The sequence below is a fragment of the Nuphar pumila genome, chromosome 4 (genome assembly GCF_984573655.1).
Source record: "Nuphar pumila chromosome 4, dmNupPumi1.hap1.1, whole genome shotgun sequence".
Lineage (NCBI taxonomy): Eukaryota > Viridiplantae > Streptophyta > Magnoliopsida > Nymphaeales > Nymphaeaceae > Nuphar > Nuphar pumila.
Window position 1 is genome coordinate 116,499,178 of NC_143252.1, and position 20,074 is coordinate 116,519,251.

At 40.0% G+C, this 20,074-nt stretch overlaps 1 protein-coding gene across 1 annotated transcript; it reads left to right on the top strand.

Annotated features, from left to right (window-relative positions):
* The first annotated feature begins 689 nt into the window (after positions 1 to 689).
* LOC149840745 (eukaryotic translation initiation factor 4B2-like) lies at positions 690 to 15,520 on the top strand. The gene is made up of 3 exons (XM_090003297.1): positions 690 to 1,996; positions 13,539 to 13,973; positions 15,139 to 15,520. Exons 1-3 carry the CDS (start codon positions 915 to 917, stop codon positions 15,161 to 15,163), a joined length of 1,542 nt encoding a protein of 513 aa, XP_089859423.1. The 5' UTR covers positions 690 to 914; the 3' UTR covers positions 15,164 to 15,520.
* Positions 15,521 to 20,074: the final 4,554 nt, after the last annotated feature.

Below are 20,074 nucleotides of genomic sequence, written 5' to 3' on the forward strand. Positions count from 1 at the left end.
TAGAGACAAATATTAATCCGTCGCAAAAGTGAATCGGCCAATGTTTTTGCGATGGATTTTAATTCGTCGCTAAGCCCGTCGCTACAATAGCGACAAATTTTAATCCGTTGCCAAACCAAAATCTCTGCATATTAACGACGGCCTTGCGACGAATCATGACATTTGCTAATTTATCACAAATTAACGATGGAATTTGCGATAGATAGTTTTCGTTGCTAATTAGCGACTATAAATTTGTGATGAAAGTTATTTGTCGCTAAGCCAACTTTAAACTGATTAGCGATGAATTAGCGACGAATTGAGGTCGTCACTAATCCACAAATTTCTTGTAGTGTGGACGTAAAAAATGGGTCAAATATAAGTGAATCTTCTTGCCTAAGAGCTGACCCGTTTTTGAGATGGATATAGATTTTTATGACCTAAACCTACGAGTCTATAAAGATCGGGTCGGGTAAGGTTTAATTGGTTTGGAACATCGGTTTGGAGTGAGGAACCCTATTACACGGTCGAATTAACGGTGTCCATACATTATGCCATTACCAAACTTGGTGGGTTTGGCCGTGTACCCGATCCTCTGGTAAACTTGGACTTAAACGTGGCAAACCGTACGTCGTTACCTTTTTCTATACGTGAACAAAAAATTATGCGTTCGTTTTTTAAGCAGGCAAGCCATGAGGAGGACCAGATTCTTTTTTTCCTCTTTTTATCTGCGTCTTTCTTCTTCCCCCCTTCCCCTCGTTTCCATCACAGAGAGGGAGAAAGAGAGAAGGCGCTCGCATGCTTTGTGAGCTCGGGCTCCAATAGGGAGCCAAAGCTCGACATCTTCAATCCCCTTTTACAGAGAGAAAACAACCAAAGCACCCGTAAACCCTAACTGTAACAACCCCCTTCTCATTCTCTTGCATCTCCGAGGGATGTCGACGAAGCCATGGGGCGTGGTCGGCGCGTGGGCAGAGGACGTCGAGCGCGAGGAGCAGGAGAACGAATTGGCCGCGGGCTCGCGGCTCGCTGCCGAGTCGCAGAGCTTCCCCAGCCTGAAGGAGGCGGCGGCAGCCGCCAAGCCCAAGAAGAAGAAGCAGGTCATGACCCTGTCGGAATTCCAAAAGGGCGGTTCCATCGGTGGAAGCCGCCGCGATCCGGCTTTTGAACCGAAGGGTCTCACTCCGGAGGAGATGCTCCGTCTTCCGACCGGACCGAAGGAGAGATCCGCGGACGAGGATTACAGCCGCCTCGGCGGTGGATTCCGGTCTTATGGCAGTTCGAGGATGGGTGGTGGTGGGAGCGGCCGGTGGGATAGAGGGGAGGAGATGGATGGTTCACGGGGTTCCGGCGCAGGACGGTCCTACGGGGGCTTTTCCGAAGAAAGGAGGCCCCCTCCTAGGGTTTCCGATCTCGATCAGCCTTCGCGTGCCGATGAGGTTGATAATTGGTCTGCTGCGAAGAAACCGACTGGGCCACCGCCAGATTCAGTCCGTAGCCAGGAACGGTACGGCTCTTTTGGTAGTGGAACCAGTTCTAAGGCCGATGATGTCGATAATTGGAACGCGGGCAAGAAGGCCTTTCCGGCGAGATCTGGGAGCTCCTTCGGTTCGGGTTTCAGGGATCTGCCGCGAGAATCTGAACGGCGGAGAATCGTTTTGGATCCGCCGAGCAGAGAGTCTGCGGTGATTGAGCCCCCGAGGACTCGTCCGAACCCGTTTGCGGCTGCCCGGCCGCGTGAGGAGGTTCTGGCGGAGAAGGGTTTTGACTGGAGGAAGTTGGATTCGGAGATCCAAAGCCGGAAGAGCAGCCGGCCGTCTAGCGAGCACTCCAGCCGGCCTTCTAGCAGTCACTCGAGCAGGCCAAATAGCCCGGCGGCTCAGCCGGAGCTGGTGCCCAAGCCGAAGCCCAAGATTAACCCTTTTGGTGACGCGAAACCTCGAGAGGTGTTGTTAGAAGAACGGGGGAAGGATTGGCGGAAGATAGATTTCGAACTGGAGCATCGAGCAGTTGACAGGTTTCTTTCTCCTTCATTATTCTCATTGTCAAAGTTCCTTTTTTGTTATTGTATTTATTTCTCTTCCGTCTTTCAAAAGAAATCTCAACATGGTTATCGTAAATATCATAGCATCAGCTTTTTGTGTGTTGGGTGATTGTATTGATAGTAACTGTATGTGGTTGTTTTGATGAACGTAGGAAGTTTTGTTGTTTCTATGTTGTTCCTCTGAGCCTAATGTGCTAAGCTTTCCAGGTAGTTGCTTTATATGTGTTGGCCTTTCCTATTAGATTTTATGTGGAAGCTTTTTGTCTTGCCCTGGATGTATGCTGAACTGGAATTCTTCTGTTTATGATTCTTAATGCTGTTTTTTCTTTTACCATCTTGTCTTGGCAACCTAAAAAGTATGGGAATCAATGACTGTCAATCATCATGCATGTTCTTTTTTCCTTGTTATTTAGTCTTAACTCAGGTCCTCTTTCTCATCCTGTTTGTTTCCTTGGAGGAATTTCTTTTGCGCATATGTCGATTTCTGTTTGGTTCTCGGCATCAGTTTTACTCTTATCTACAAATAGATCACAGTATAAATTGTAGACTGGCTATTATTAGCTTTTATGTATTTTTAATTCGATGATAGGACTTATTACATGATAATTATTACTAACAACAGCACATCAATGATGAAGAAATATATACAAATGAAATAGATGATGAGAATCTCTAGATACATGTGGGTATCATGAAACATGATTACTATATGGATCCTACATTCATCGAGATTTTAGCATTAAATTTGTGGGCTTGGTGTTATCTGTGTACTTAGAACTCTGCTGTCACTTATTGTCCATTACATAATTGCATGTTCTCCTTATTATAAGTATTATTTTTGCTTCTCTTTTTTCTTTCCTCATTTTTGACCAAGGTTGCTAGAAAGGGAAACGAAAACTGGAAACCTCTTGGGAAAAAGAAACAGGAAACTGTTGAGTCATGTTTATGTTGAGTTGAGATGTGTTTTGGATCTGGGTTTCATGCTCCAGTTTATGTATTTTATTTCTTGATGTATATTTCCTGTTTTACCCCTTATGTATTGTTTTAATTGTTTGTTATCAGGGGTAATTTTGTCATGTAACATTACACACTTATTATATGTTATACAGCCAACACGACCCACATTGGAAATCATGCCTTCAATCTTCATTCTCTCTTCATCTCTTCTTATTGCTGTAATATTCTGGTGTACCAAGTTTATCATGGTATCAGAGCCATGATTGAAGATTTGTACTCAGTGCAAAAGGTATGTGTTACGGACCCACACGCACACCTCGGGTCCGAACCGCCAGATCCACCCAACTGGAGTCCTGCCTAGTTGGGATTGCACAGGAGAGAGAGAGAGTCACATTTCCTCCAGGATTCTCCCAGAGTGAGACGCCCTCGCCCGGAGTCCCATCTAGGGTGGACTCCCAGTTATCCCAGGACTCTCTAAGAGTTGGACATCCCTCCGGAGTCCCATTCAGGGTGGGATTGTAGATGTGTAGATTACTCTTCTACACTCCCTTTTTGTTCTATAAATAGGCATGTACAACTTCATTTTTTCTTAATGAGATTTATTGAGAGTTCCTCTGAATCTCATTCTAGTTCTTGTGTGTTTGCTCCTCGAGGGAAAGATTCTTCTCCTTCAATCGCCTCTCCATCCCCATCCACCGTCGGCTAGTCGGGAATGAATTTCTCCCTTCCACCCAACACATTTGTCACCTACCACGATCCCCGCGCTCGATAGGTGAATCGTCCACTCCTCTCTTTGTCGGATTTTTTCTTTGGACGTGTCCCAACCCTGTGACACGCCCAGCCCTCCTTCCCCCTACGGTTCTTCCCGTGGCTGTCTCCTACCCGGCGACACATCTGCTTGCTGCAGCATGTCCGACCCCGACCCGGACACACCACAACCTCCTGCGCTGTAGCTGCAGCTGCAGCTGCACCTTCACCTCCACTGTTGCACACCTCGCTGCTGCTGCAGCTAGCCTGTGATAGCCCCAGAATTGGCCCTGCCCTTGCTGCAACGCCCTGCTCCTTCCCGAGCTTGGAACCACTCTCTGCTAGGCCCAGACCAATAGAACCGATCCCCTGGGAGTCGGGTTCTATCAATATGTCCAAAGTTATTCGTCATTATCTTCTTCTCTAAGTCAAGATTTTCCTCTCTTATATATCTTCCTCTTAGATCTTTCTCTTATATTCTTTTCTTGAATCCTTTCTTTTCAATTCTCTTTCTTGTCAATCTTCCTGAAAACTTCTTTCTAAAATCTTGGATTCCCAAACATCTATATCTTTTTTCTTCTAATATAAAACTCTCTTTGCCCTCATATGCTGGTTATCTATCCTTCTTCATTCAATCCCTAAATTGTCTTTTTTTCGTTCTTCTGAATCTAGTATTTAACCAGCCCCATATGTTGTTTCCTATGTCATAGGGATTCGGCCAACCAGGTGCCGCACCCGCGTTGACGCGATGCGGGTGCGGCACCTGGTGTGGTCAACCCGACCCTGGGTGCGATCAACGCACCCAGGGTCATTTTGGTCCAGTTTTTAGATTTTTTTTTTCTGCCTGATGAAATGGGTTGTAGAGGGGAGGATTAGGGCAATTTTTTTTTGCCCTAATCCTCCCTTCGTCTTCTCTCCGACTCCCTCTGCTCTCCGCCGCTGCGGCCGCCGCCGCCGACCACTCCGCTGGACCTCTTCAGGTATGCCCCCGACTCCCTCTGCTCTCCTCCTCTTCTCTTCTGCGACTTCCTCTTCTCTTCCGCCGATCACCTTAGCAGATGTCGCTTTTAGCCTCCACCTTCACACAACCCACCACCACTACCACCATACAAACTACCGAAGTCTCTTGCTCTCTGCCTCTTATATGAGCGCAACCCGCACCGCCTCCATCCAAATAGCTTGTGTCTCCCCCACAACTGGTCACCTCGGAAAGGGGCTCCCCTGTGTTGCTGAAGAAGAAACAACCAGCGAAGTCCGTTGTCGATGTCACTCCATTGGAGTCTCTGCCACTAAGGTCGCCCATGTGTTGCCGTTGAAGAAGAAAGTACCACTTTTTCTCTCTCTCTCTCTCTCTCTATAGAAGCATGGGACTCTCATAACATATTATGAGGATTTTTTTTCTATTTTGGGGTTTCATAAAAAATTAAGGGCTTTATTGTGTTGGGATTCTAGAAAAAAAATTGGGGCTTTCATTGATCTGAGGTTCCAGAAAATCCATAGGATTTTTATTTATGCAGAGACCCTAATGGACCTGGCATTGGATAGAAATGATTGGAGGAGAAGGATTCATGTGGAAGACCCAAAATGATTTTCTTTTTTGGTTCATATCGCCGACCCCAATTGTTTTGGGATGAAGGCGTAGTTGTTGTTGTTGTTGTTGTTGTTGTTGTGTTGTTGTAGAGACCCTAATGGACATGCATTACTGTGTGGGAAGAAGGCCCTAGCTTAAAACCTCTAATTCTTTTTGGAGTTTTTTTAAGGGTTTATTGTTTGGGGCTGGCCAATATCACATTATTATCAGGATATTATCTTATTTTATTTATATTTTTTTGTTTTAATATTATCTTGTTTTTTAAATTGTGTGCTTTTTACTGTTTTCCTTGTACTTTTAGGGGTTTACTGTTTTTTTAGGGGTTGATTGTTTTTATAATTGTGGTGTTGGTTTTTATGATGTAGAATAGAATTGTTAATTTGATTTATTGCATGCATGATGATGAATTGATTTGATGATATTGTGATAATTGTTTTTTATTTCATTAGTGTTAATGTTGTTAACTGTTGAAACTTTATATATATATATATATATATATATATATATATATATATATATATATATATATATATATATATATATATATATATATATATATATATTGCCGCACCTGCACCCATGTGACATAGGTTGTTTCTCTTTCATCTATCCTTGATTCACGACACATATATTCATGGCATGGCTTATCATATTGCTAATGTTGCTAGTTGCTGATATTATCAGTTGTTCTTGATCGATCTCAGCCTTTGTGATTTGCAAAAAAAAAAAAAAAAACGCAGATCCTTATTTATCATTTTGGCAATATTGGGTTGATTTGTTATTCAGCGATATTATTGGATTGGCAGTTTTTGAATTTTTTGTGTTGTGCTCGTGAATTCGTAACGTGCTCATGATTTTCGGCTTTGATCCGTTTTTGAGACCGAAACTTCTTCTTTATTTATTCTGTCACTGTCTTTCGTTGTTTTCCTCTCTTTCTCTCCCTACCGTTACCTATGGATCCAAATTTCATTCAATCCGGCATTAACTCCAGCTTCTTGAGCCAACTTGTATCTAAAAAATTGAATAATTTCAACTTCTTGACTTGGAAGAGACATGACTTGGAAGAGACAGATTGTTCCTTTTATCAGGAGCTGGGATCTTTCTGAACATCTGGATGAATCAATTGCAATCTTGTCAGAATTTGTTACGCATGAGGAGAAAGACGATAATGGGATTGTCCTTTCATCCAAAGTAGTGAGAAATCCAAATTATGTTGCTTGGATGAGGACTTTAGTGGCCTGCACCTATACCTCATCTCAAGAAGTCCCGATTAGGATCCTAGATAATTGTACAACCATGCAGCAGTGGAAGAAACTTGTGTAGACATACTCGCAGCTATTTGAGGCAAGAGTTCTGTATCTAAAAAGGAAATTCCAACTTTTGAAGAAGAGAAACATGTTGATTATGCACTTCACGAATAAAGTCAAAGAGTGTCACAAATCAACTAGCAATGGTTGGGTGTGAAGTGCAGAATAAAGACATGGTGCAACAAACATTGAATGATCTGGATCCCGAATACCATGTACTGGTTACCACTCTATCGGTCTTGCCTCAGTTGCTGACATTTGATGATTTGAGATCCAAGCTTTTGCCTCATGAAATGTTGCTAAAAAGCTTATTTGGGGAGTTAGATTTTGCTGTTGATCTACATGAAGTGCTTGTTATTGGTACTTTATATGGTTGAGGAAGAGGTTTCCCACAAGGGGGAAGAGGATGTGGGCGTAATTCAAATGAAGGAGCGAGAGGGCTGCTGCCCACACCAAACACTGCTCCTAATGTCAATATTGGATCAAGCAAAAATATTTCCAACTGCTACATATGCAAGAAACTTGGCAATGTGAAAACTAATTGTTGGATCAAGAGAGATCCGAGGTATAATCCTGAAGCAAGAGACAGAGGACAACAAGTTGGTCAGGATCAAAATAAGGGTCAGAGTAATGCTTCCAAGCCTAGACTAGATAAGGAGCTATTGCTGGATGCTCTTGTTGGGTTGAACTTTAAGTAGGATGAGCACGAAGTCTCGTATATTTATTTGGTTGTAGCAAGTCATGTAAATGGGGATGCATGTAAATTCTCTAAATTAACTCCTTATTTTGGTTGAAATAGTATCATTACTAGAGATGGCTTTCATCATTCTATCTCTCACATTGGAAACACTTCCATTCTTTTGTCTAATTCCAATTCAATTTGTCTTTCCAATGTTTTATGTGCTCACAATATAAAAAAGAATATAGTTTATGTTTCTAAACTTGATGATAATACAAACTCTTACGTCGAATTTACTCTTTCTCTGTATCTTAAGTATCTTCAAATCAAGACGTTCGCCGAAAGGGAGCGATGTGGGAACATGTACATCTTCAAGGAAGATCTTTCAGTAAGCATCTTCGTTTTAATACCAACGTGAAGCCCAAGATGGAGTCAGAGTCGTTGTCTTCGTCTTCCAAGTCTCTTTTGAGTTTATCTATTTGTAATTTGCCAAATATTTGGCATGGTTGTTTAGGTCATTGTAGTCAATCTTTTATTGAAAAACTTGTCTATGGTGGATTAATATCCATGCCTAGGTTAAATTATGAGTCTAATAATGTTATTTGTTCGAGTTGTCGAATTTGTAAGAGTTATCATCTTCTATCCAATTCAATAAATGATAGGATTTCATGACCTTTTGAGATAATTTATTCTGATGTGTGGAGTCCGCCTCCAGAAGTTTCTCTGGAAGTTGATATTATGTTTCCTCTATTGATGTCTTTTCTCATTATACCTAGATATATTTCATGAAACAAAAATTTAAAGTGTTCTCTTTGTTTCGTAAGTTTCACACTCTTGTTCAAAATCAATTCTCAACCAACATTTTGAATTTCCAATATGATGCGAGTGATAAGTATTTGTCAAAGGATTTTTTTGATTTTTTCCAAAATAATGAAATTAATCGTAGTGTTTTTTGCTCGCATACACCCCAACAAAATGGCATTGCTGAAAGAAAACATCACCATATTGTTGAGTGGGTTAACTATGATTCATGCCGGTGAGACTCCTATTAGTCTTTGGATGAAAGTTTTTCATTCAACAATATACATCATTAATAGATTGCCCATGAAGATTTTAAATCTCCTTACTTTTTTTTATTTGGAAATCATCTTAACTATGAGATGTTGCACATGTTTGGATGTGTTTGTTATGTTCACATTGATCGCTCTTTGAGAAACAAATTTCAAGGTAAGGTGTGCGTATGCAGATTTGCAGGCTATGCTGATAATTACAAAGGGTATTGTTATCCCAAAACCATGCGAGTTAAAATCTCTAGAAATGTTACCTTTGATGAAGACCATTTTATGGGCAAGTTAAACGAGATTTACAACAAGGCGGAGAAAGCAGAATTGAAACATATCAACCATGGTTGAATGCTGATTTTTTCTCAAGCACTCAAGTTGAAATGCTGCTCCGATTGTTACCCAGCAAAAGATAGAAAATGAAGAGCATAGAGATGATATGCAGCCACAAAATAATAACTCAATTGAGAATGCTGACAGATTCAAGGAAGGATTTATTTATACCAGGTGGCAAAGGCAGCCTGTGAATATTACCAATCAGCAACTTACTAATGAAGACGAGCGACCGATGATTAGTACTGATCAACCCAATGCAATAAGGAGATCAACTAGAATAAAAATTCCATTTAAAGGTGGGTCACTTATGAGAATTTCAGCATTGGTTTTCAAATGTTTTTGACCCAGATAGAGAAACAGGAAGTGCCCAAATCCTTTGGCCAAACAGCTAAATTAAATAGGTGGATAGAGGCTATAAAGGAGGAGATGGAAGCCCTACATGAATGTCAAACTTGGGAAGTAGTTAGAAGACCGATAGATAAAAATGTTGTGGGGTTCAAAGTGGGTTTATAAGATAAAATATAAACCCAATGGAAATATTGAGGGATGCAAAGCTGAGCTAATTGCAAAGGGATTTACACAAGAACAATGACAAGATTATGATAAAACTTTCAGCCCAATTGTCAAAATGGGAACCATTAGAATTATTTTGTCATTGCCAGAATCATGTATGGCAACTAAGTCTGTTTGATGTTAAGAAGACATTCTTGCATGGCCATTTAAAGGAGAAATTGTATATGGAGCAACCTCCAAGATATAGCGAAGGAGATCCAAAGATATGTATGTCAATTGAAAAGAGCTATACGGCTAAAACATGCTTCTCGCTCATGGTTTGGGAGATTTAGAGGTATGGATTTTATCGTTCTCCTTTGGATCACTCTCTGTTTATATGGCTAAAACATGCTTCTCACTCATGGTTTGGGAGATTCAGGGGTATGGATTTTATCGTTCTCCTCTGGATCACTCTCTGTTTATATTCAAAGGTGAGAATATCATTACTCTTTTGTTGATATATGTTGATGACATAGTTATAAATGGGAGTTCAAAACAACATATACAGAACATCAAAGACTCTCTGGGCAAGAAATTTAAAATGAAAGATCTTGGAAAGTTGTGATACTTCCTTGGAATTGAAGTTGATGAAAATGGTGAGGAACTTATTTTGACTCAGTACAAATATACCGCTGATTTATTGGCCAAAACTTGTATGAAATATTGTAGACCCGTGCTGACACCTAGTCCTATTCATCAAAGGCTAAGTTCAAAAGATGGTGAATTGTATGATGATCCAACGAGATATCACAACATAATTGGAATGCTGCAATATCTCACATTTACTAGGCTCTCAGTTCATGCATGAACCCAAGACTACACACATGGAAGCTGTAAAGAGGATTTTAAGGTATCTTAATGGTACCATTGGAGATGGTCTGCGATATAAAAAGAATTGCAGGGAGAACATATACTCACCATCATGATTTACTCAGATGCAAACTAGGCTGGTGATCCTGATAAGAGTAGATCTGAATTTGGCTACTGCATTTTTATTGGGTAGAATCTAATCTCTTGGAGCAGTAGAAAACAAAGAGCAGTGGACATATCTAGTGTAAAAGCAGAGTACCGATCTATGGCAATCGTGCCTGCAGAAATTATATGGATCAGGCATTTGTTAAATGATCTAGATGAAATTATTCCCAGATCGATTTTGCTTTGTGATAATCAGAGTGCAATTAAGATTGCATTCAATCTGATTCACCATGAAAAAACAAAGCATATCGAGATAGACCATCATTTCATCAGGAGGAAGATTGGGGATTAGGAATTGGAGGCTAAGTTTATTGGTATGGAAAATCAATCGGCTAATCTTTTTACAGGACTCACCAAACAGAGATTTTGGTTCCTCAAGTGCATGTTGTTCATGATAAAAGATCATGTACAACTTGAGGGAAGTTGTTGAGACGTGTTTTGGATTTGGGTTTCACGCTCCAGTTCACGCTCTAGTTTATGTATTTTATTTCTTGATGTATATTTCCTGTTTTACCCCTTATGTATTGTTTTAATTGTTTGTTATCAGGGGTAATTCTATCATGTAACATTACACACTTCATATATGTTATACAACCCTAGGACACAACCCACACTGGGAATCGTGCCTTCAGCCCTCTTTCTCTCTTCATCTCTTCTTGCTGCAATACTCTGGTATACCAAGTTTATTAGAAATGAGTTTTTTCAGGTGCATGTGAAATGGGAAGCGGGAAAGGAATTGGGAAATGAACTGGGAAACAAATTGAAAAATGACTTGGAAATGAATGGGAAACATTTAACAAGAAGAAAAAACTTACCAAACATGAGAAACATGTATCTCACAAAAGGAAACACTTGGGAAACACGGGAAACATGTGGGAAACACATTGGGAATGAGTTTCCAAAATATGGGAAAAGAGCTTCCCAAACATGGGAAACGTGTTTCCCTTAGGGTGGGAAATGTGTTTCCCACATATTTTGGAAACACGGTGTTTACCGTTTGGGAAATGGTTTCCCTAGAAACACTTTTCACACCCTCCTATAGCGTTTCTGGTAATCCTGTTTTTGACAGCTGTGTTTCGGGAATCTCCTTCTACATGTGGATATATCTTGTCACCATTTGGCTGTTGTAAAAACCCTAGTCTGATGCCAAAAGTTAATGGACAATTTGGTACGAGGATTGATGCCGTCTCTTTGTATGAGTTTCCAACTTGAGCGGACTCACCTAAAACAGTGTTGAGGAGACTTGCCTCCCATGCATGGCTCAACATATGCTGGTGGCATCTATCGTTTTGGATCTGAACATGCAGCATCCTCATGCACCACTTTTATGATGTGATGATTATTTTTGTTTGCTTGCATTATCAATGAATGGATGAATCAATATTCTGTTGAACAAAATTTGCAGCTTGAACTTCAGTGGTGCATGTGCTTTCATTTCTGATTTTTTCTTCTTGAAATAACTAACTGAAACATAGCACTAGAACTTGGAAGCTGATCTCTAAATTGCCTTAGTCGACATGAATCTGGTAAATGAAATACAATACTTGCTTTTTCTCTCACTGATTGAGAAACTTGTCCAAAAATTAGTTACATTTTATTAGCAAAATTATTGGATGTGTAGCTGTCCATGGCTAAAATAGTTCATGGCACTATGCTCTTCTTTCTCATGTTGGAATTATCTGCCTTGGCTTGGTTGTTAATGTTGTTGCTTTCATGTTCTTTTCTTGTTTTGTGAACATTATTTTAGAAGATGCAAAATTTGTTTGAAGAATGTCAGATATGATCATTGCAACTATATGGAGTGGGCTGTGGGAAAAGCGTTTGATTTCCCAAGACGTGGGCCGTTGTGAATAAATAATCATGACTGGTATGGTTGCAGTTTAAAAATTAATAGCCATTTGACATTGAAATTGTCAGAAAACATTCTGTACAACACAACAGTGTAGTGCTCAGTAGGAGTGAAGAAAACAACTTTTGGCATGGATAATTATCCTGGCAAGAGATTTTGAGTGCACGACCTCTATGGAATGGATAATCATTATGCAGGTTCTTTTGGATTTATCTAGATGTTTCCAGAATTACACTCTTTTTCTTCATTGACATCAACCATGCTGAAAGAGGTGAACTATTTCATGCACATAAATTTTTCTTTCTGGTGCTTTGTGCAGACACATGGGAATGTGGTGTACTGTGATATCTGCCATGGTGGCTGAACGCTCTTATTTTTAAGGTTATATTATTGCATAATATTTCTAGCGCACTTACAGGTCTAGCTGCTGTTAACACGTTAAAGTCGACTTTTAAGCTCTGTTTAATTTTTAATAGTTTAGAAGTGTCAGATTTTCTATTTTTACATTAATTTTTATTTTCTATTTGCTGTTATTGCATAAAAAACAAGAAACTCAAAATTCATTCTGTTGTTTTAACCTTGCTACTTTGCCATTGCATGGTGATTATGGTTCTGGCTGTGGTGTAATGGATCGGGAAAATCCTATATCCTGTTTAACATCGTAGCACTTGCCTCCATTTACCCAGCAGCAAATGTAGCTTGAGTTGAGCTTGGAAAGGGCAACTGGTCTAAAGCCACACACCTCCAAATTTTCTAGATATGCTATCTTGGCCTTCATAGTTTACTAAGTTTTCTAGGATCTAGGATCATGGATGTTAATTACAAGTTCAGAATGTGAATCTATTTGTCTTGCCTGATTCACTGAAATGAGATCATATGCTGAGGTTCCTAAGTTTCTTAATGTAAAAATTGTATATGTAGCCAAGCGTAAGTACACAGCTCTAAGTTTTTGTATGAGCAGCAGCTGTATGCTGTCTGTAACTATCATGTGTTGTGCCTTTACTTACCATAGTAAGAATTGCCTAATTTTTGTCTTCACGCAAAATGGAAGAAATATTTGTCAGTAGTACATCATTGTATATCAAACATTTCTTATTTATGCTTGGTAGTTTTCTTCTCTGTGTTTACAGCTTTTCCTCTTTAATTAGGAAGCTTTCCTCTCGTTTGCTTGTGCAATTGTGCCATGCCTGCACCTTGGCATGAGATGGAGCTGTTCTCTGTCTCAAACCTTGAATCTAATATCAGAATGCTGGAACTGTAGTTTTGACTATGATGATGAGTGCGTGTATTTATGTGAAAGTGATCCTGTTGGGATGAGCTATATGGAATGTAACTTTTCTTTTGGAAGGACTGATGTATGTGTGTATATTGATTGATGCACTTTGTTACCTTCTAAAAAGTCAGTTCGCAAATATCCTCTACATTGTCATGATTCTTTTTTTTTGACCGCACAATCTTCAGACCAGAGACAATGGAAGAAAAGCTATTGAAGGCTGAGATAAATCAGCTGAAGGAAAAGCTATCAAAAGATCCCCTGGTGAAGTTGAATGGCGAATCTGATCAAGATTCTGCTAGATCGCTTCAGGATCTGGTAGCAAAGAATGAGAAGGAACTAGAACTGTTAATACAGGAGTTGGATGACAAAGTCAGGTTTGGCCAGAGAAGTGCTGATAGGCCAGGCTCTGGGGCAAGCAGAACTGGTGTTGGATACTTAGAGAGACCACCTTCTCAATCTGGTGTTTCAGAGGATGCGAGAAGTGTTGAATTTGCAGAAAGGCCTTCTTCTCGTGGAGGTGCACCAGATGTGTGGACTAAAGCTGATGATCGGAGAGGATTCCAGGGTAGCAGGGAGAGGGGTTTTCTTGGCAACAGGGACACGGACACGGACACGGACAGGTAATGAGTTAAATTTTGTAATTGTTTGATAAGGTGCTTTGTTGTTTAAAAAGATGCCTGCAAGTCTTCTCAAAAAAAAAAAAAACCCTGCATTTTGAAGATGCTCCTCTTTCCTTCCCACTCTCTGAACTCTAACCCTCTCCATGTGACGGATAGTTTGGTGGAGCTCAACACTGGGTGTGACTGCCTTTTAAGATACTGTCCTCAAAGGTTGAGCCTATCCATGGCGTTTGACAAATTAGTTCAACATTCATATTTTGGATATTCCTCCACCTGCTTTCTATATGAAAACTGTCTTAAACATAGATTAAGGTCTGTCACTAAGACTCCAAATATGTGTTAAATGGCATGAGGCATGAGCATGAAACTCTACATTGCAAGGTGCACAAACATGATGGAAACGAGTAAAACTGAAAGAACCACTAAGCCGCTATAAATAGCAATGCACCATGCTGTAGATAGTAGTGTTGAAAGCTATGTTACATGGACACTTCACCTAAGCTGAAGTGTCAGTGTCACACTTCTCGACACTGAGACAGACACTCTTGGACACGGCATTGACACATCGTTTTTAAAATTAGAAGTATCCAAAAATTTGGACATGCCTGTCAGGTGTCCTACACCTTAAGTTATGTTTGGATACACTGTCCAAGGAGTGTCCAGTTTCTTGCATAAGGGACAGGGGTGTCTAGCCGTGTGGACACTATTCTAGGGTGTGGAAGATACCTGGGAAGTATCCATCACGCATTGACACTCTAATTAGTCTTGATGATTTGTTTTTGACTTTTTTTATTTACAATTTTATGTGTTCATGAAACTGTGAATTATCAAGCATCAAATTACAAATAGGAAAGGAATGTGCATTTTATATTTTATGATTTTGTTTGCATATTATTTAAGTCTCTCTTTTATCTCTTATTATATATATATTTCCGTGTCCAAGTATCTAGTTTATTAAGACTTGTCGAGTCTTACACTTCTTCCCGTATCCGATACCAACACCCGTGTCAGTATCCAAGTAACATAGGTTGAAAGTAAAAACTGAGAGAGAGAGAGAGAGAGAGAGAGAGAGAGAGAGAGAGAGAGAGAGAGAGAGAGAGAGAGAGAGAGAGAGAGCATTCTGTTCAGTGAAAGCTAATATGTTCATTTGGGTTTGGGTTTGTAGGTCGAGATCAAAGGAAAGATGGTAGTGCAGTGCACCATGCGAGCTTGTTGGTCCCTTTTTGTTATGCATCAAAACCTAATAACTTGTTTTGTTTCCATTCCCTATTCGTGTTTTCATACTGGAAAGTGAACAGATCTTGGCTGTTGATAGACCTCTTATAATTTATTGTCTACCTTGATGAGGTGTACAATTACATTTTTTTTCCAAGGCAAGCAACCTCGTGTTCTTCTTGACTCAAATTTTCGTTTGTTGTTTAATTCTGAGGAATTGTAATGTACAAACTGACATTTACTTTTGTTGGTGGTTCTTAAAAAACTTTTATTGTGCATGGTGGGTGGGCTGTCATGATTTAGTTGGTTAAGTGTTGGGATAATTTATACTGTCCTCCGAAACTTGCTGCAATATTCTAAAGGAATCCACTACCTTTAATAACTCCTTCAACATACTGATATACGGTAAAATCTCTCTCTCTCTCTCTCTCTCTCGGAGGCTCAAACTAATTGATTTTCTGGTTTTGTCGAGATGAGTTGAGCCACTTGGGCTCTGTTTTGGAGACGGTGTTGGTGAGGAGATGAGAGGGGTAATGAGGCTGAAGTTGTCAACAAAATCTCTACTATCATCACCTCTCCCTACACCATCCTCATCTCTCAAGAAATGGTGTTCCCAAACACCTGTTGGGGTAGGTGGTATTAATTACACCCTCGTTAAATACCATCTCCAGCTCCCAAACCAGTCTTAGGGCTGTTTGGAATCTGTAGCTGGGATGAACGTTTATAGAGTTTATGCATTTGAAGTAGCAGCTGCCAAATCCATGATTTAGTGTAAATGCAAAGGAGAGGGTTTCAATTCCCATTCCAAATGCATAAACGCCCATCCCAGCGCTGAGATTTCAAACAGGAAAATTTATATAAATATATAAATAAATATTTGCAAACGTTTTTATTGCATTCGTATTATGATTAAAAATGCAATCTTCGTGTTTTTTGAATTACGATGTTTTAAAAAACTGGGTGACATTTGTGAAAAGTTTCATGGACGACCATCTTCAACGCAGAGGGGGCTCCAACTATGTCCAATCAGGCATTAGAGAGAGAACGGATGCATTTTCGAAAAAAATAATCTCACACTACATTACTGGTGGCTGTGACTACGATCTTAAGAGTGCAAATTTGACCTAAGAGATCAATGGGTCCAGGTTGTACAAGTAATCATGAGGCTCACAAGAGCTCCGTTCATGTGGTTGGGGTGACTTGTGAACTGTCACCTGGTTGACGGGACACAGAGTTCAAAACCCCTAGAAGACATTCCTTGCTACAAAGTCAAAGCTGGGTGTAATTTCCGGTGGGTAGGAGGGCTGGGTGTACTTTCCGGTGGGTAGGAGGACTTGAAGAGTTTTTACCAACCACTGGCCTGCCAATGTGCTGTCCTTGGGCTAGTAAAAAAAAAAAGTATGCACATGAATTTCCAGAGCTGACTGGCCACTCATGCATTATCTTGGAAAGTCCAAGACAATCCCAACCAATAAAACTTTTCCATCGAAGTTGATACCTGACATTGGTTGCTCAGTAGCTCTTTCATATATATGCAACTATACGTGTATTAATATTGAAAATCAATATATCTACATGTCATTTCAATATGCCTTTAGGCTTTGTTTGGGAGGGGAGGGGGGACAGAGTTGGAAGGGAATATATTATTAGGCTGGAGTTGACAACAGAGGATTTTACCAACTGGAGGCCAGCCAAGGTGATTGGGAGGCAAGGGGGTGGCTTTCCTTGGCTTAGGCAAAAAAAAAAAGGACTTCTTTACTGTCATCTCCACTCTAATCACCACCATCTCCCAGATCCAAATTTAGGAACACTTGAAATGGTAAGTGAGGGTGAGTGGCGTTTATTTAATCTCAATCTCTGGCTCCCAAAGAGAGCCTTAAATATTTTTTATGTCATTTATGTAGAAGAGTCACATTTTTACCCTTTGTAAAATCTCTACATTTCATGGCAGAATCAGCTCCATGTTCGATAACAAACGGGACCCCCTGATGCCCCTAAAAAAAAACCATTGGCATACCAAAATTTCCCATGCTTACTGAGAGAGAGAGAGAGAGAGAGAGAGAGAGAGAGAGAGAGAGAGAGATGGCTGTGCCTTCTTCTCGTCTGATCATTGGATCTCTCCTCCATGGCTCCATTCTCTTTTAAGTCCCTGATATAAAGTCTGCAATTGGAATGTATTCATATCTTACTATGTCACATCAGCATGCCCCAAACGAGCTTAGATCCCTATACGAGAAGTGAGGCATTCAAACGTGCCCTAAGGTCATTTTGCCATTGTCTTCCCCAGAAAGAACTCAAAAAGGAAAATCATTGAGAAAGACAGAAAGCCTGTCACATTGGCACGGATCCGGATGTGAATTTCGATACGGACACGAGACAAGGATTTCTTTTTTAAAACTGACACATTGGAGGCAGAGTTTTTATTGTTTAATTGATCAAAATTATATTTTTGATGTTCTAGTTTATAAAAATGTGTTTATTATTAAGAATATTATTAAAGACCTGCAAACGGATCGCATTTAGGATCCCAAAATACATTGGGAAGTCGGATCGGTTAGGTTCGTACAACGTCTCTACCTTCGTGGCTATAAGTAATCATGTTTTATCATTTATTATGGGACGCTTAGGGGCTCGTAACCCAAAGGGGGGGCCGGGTGTGTTCTGATGGATAGGGGGACCTCAAGGGTTTTACTAATTGGAGGTGTATATCAAGTCAGGCCAATAATGGTTTAGATAGATAGTGGTCAGTGTATAAATAGGTATTGGATGTATAAACAATTCTAGTATTATTGGAATCTATGGCAACATGGAAGGAATTTATCTAAATCTAGAAAATATTTTCAACATTGGATAGATATGATGAGATTCAATCCATCACCTTGTGTAAACCTGAACCAGACCCGGTCTGGTAAGGCCGAATTTGGGCCATAATTAAGCCCAAACTCGAGACCCCAGAACCAGATCCCTAAGCTGACCCATCTGGTGGGGGTTGCCCACTCGATTTAGGGCAAGAAATGCCTCCACCCACCCTAATTGCCTGTATCAAGGGACTGCAGGGGGCTCACCGCTAGGGATGCAAATAAGCCGAGTCAGCTCGGGTTCGGCTCATCTTGAGCCAAGCTTGAACTGAGCTCTGAGGCTCAACCGAGCTTGATCAACCTATTGAGCTCGATAAGGCTCTATGAACCTCGGGTTGTATATATATATATATATATATATATATATATATATATTAATTAAACAAATCTTACCCCCGCCTTGCCTTGAGCCCCTTCCCTCTCTCCCGTCTTCTGCGGGTGGAGATCATTTCCCGGGCCATCTTTATATCGCAGAGATAGATGCAGAAGAAGATGTCGTCGGAAGGGCTGAGCAGAGAGTAGTGTGTGTATTTGGCACGAGAGCGTTATGAGGATGTTGAAATGATTAACACATATTTAGAGAATGGAGAAGAGAAGAAAAGAAAAGAAAAGAAAAGAAAAAACACACAAAGTAAAGTGGTTCAGTCATTTAGACCTACATCCACGGGAGAACACGACTCAGTTATATTGCATTATCACCAGAGAGAAGATACATATATAGAGATGGATCCTCAAGATATGACAACATGATAAGTGATGGTCTTAACAACCTAATCCTTATTAGGAAGGATCAATAACAACTTCTGAGAATACATGGAAAGATAAACAAGAACCGTTGACAAGGATATCATTATCCTTATCACTCCCCCTCAAGCTGAGGAGCGAATGTATCATGAGTTCCAAGTTTGTTTAGAACTTTATATAGAATATCTTTGGGCACAACTTTAGTGAAAATATCTGCAAGTTGATTTGTGCTAGCTATGAACAATGTAGAGGTTTTGTTACTTTAAACCTTGTCTTTTATGAAACACCAATCTATCTCAATGTGTTTTGTTCTTTTATGAAACACAGAATTTGCAGTTATATGTATAGCTGCTTGATTATCACAGTACATAGGCATGGAGGTCTGAATTTTGAATCACATTTCTTCAATAAGTGCCTTCGTCCAGGTTAGTTCATAGGCTGTGGTTGCCATGACTCTATATTCTGCCTCTGCACTTGAGTGGGAGACAACCCTCTGTTTCTTACTTTTTTCAGGATACCAGGTTGCCACCCACAAATATACAATAGCCAGTGGTAGATTTTCTATCGAGCACACTTCCTGCCCAATCAATGCTCGTGTATCCACAAACATCTATGTTTTCATTTCTTTTGAACCAAATACCACATCCTGGGGCCTTCTTCAAATATTGTAAGATGCGATCAATGACTTCTTTATGGATCTTCCGCGGATTATGCATGAATTTGCTAACTTCTCCCACCGCATATGCAATGTCTGGACGTGTGAAAGTCAAGTAAATAAGTTTTCTCACAAGCTTTTGATATTGCCTAACGTCTTGAATTGGTTTTGATTCTGCTTTTTCAAGATTGTGATTCACTTCCATAGGTGTGTCAACGGGTTTAACGCCAAGTTTTCCAGTCTCAGCCAATAAATCCATAGTGTATTTTCTTTGAGAAAGGTATAAACCCTTTTTTGAATGCCCTATTTCAATACCAAGAAAATATCTCAATTTTCCCAGATCCTTGATGTCAAATACTTTGTGTAGATATTTTTTTGACGTTATCTATATCATCCTTATCATCACCTGTCACAATTATGTCATCAACATATACAAGTATAATAGTAATGCATTCCATCCTTTTTCTAATAAAAAGATTTATCAAAAGCACACATTTTGAAATCTTTTTCTTCCAAGGCTTGACTTAATTTTGCATACCATGCTTTGGGTGATTGTTTAAGCCCATAGATAGACTTTTGAAGCTTGCAAGTAACACTAGAGTCGTTCCAATTAGAATGCTGTGAACACC

Bases quoted from the DNA above. Each gene is read 5' to 3' on its own strand.
- LOC149840745 (XM_090003297.1), top strand. From the start codon at position 915: ATGTCGACGAAGCCATGGGGCGTGGTCGGCGCGTGGGCAGAGGACGTC. The intron at 1,997-13,538 runs GTTTCTTTCTCC...CACAATCTTCAG, and splicing joins GAGCATCGAGCAGTTGACAG to ACCAGAGACAATGGAAGAAA. The intron at 13,974-15,138 runs GTAATGAGTTAA...TTGGGTTTGTAG, and splicing joins ACGGACACGGACACGGACAG to GTCGAGATCAAAGGAAAGAT.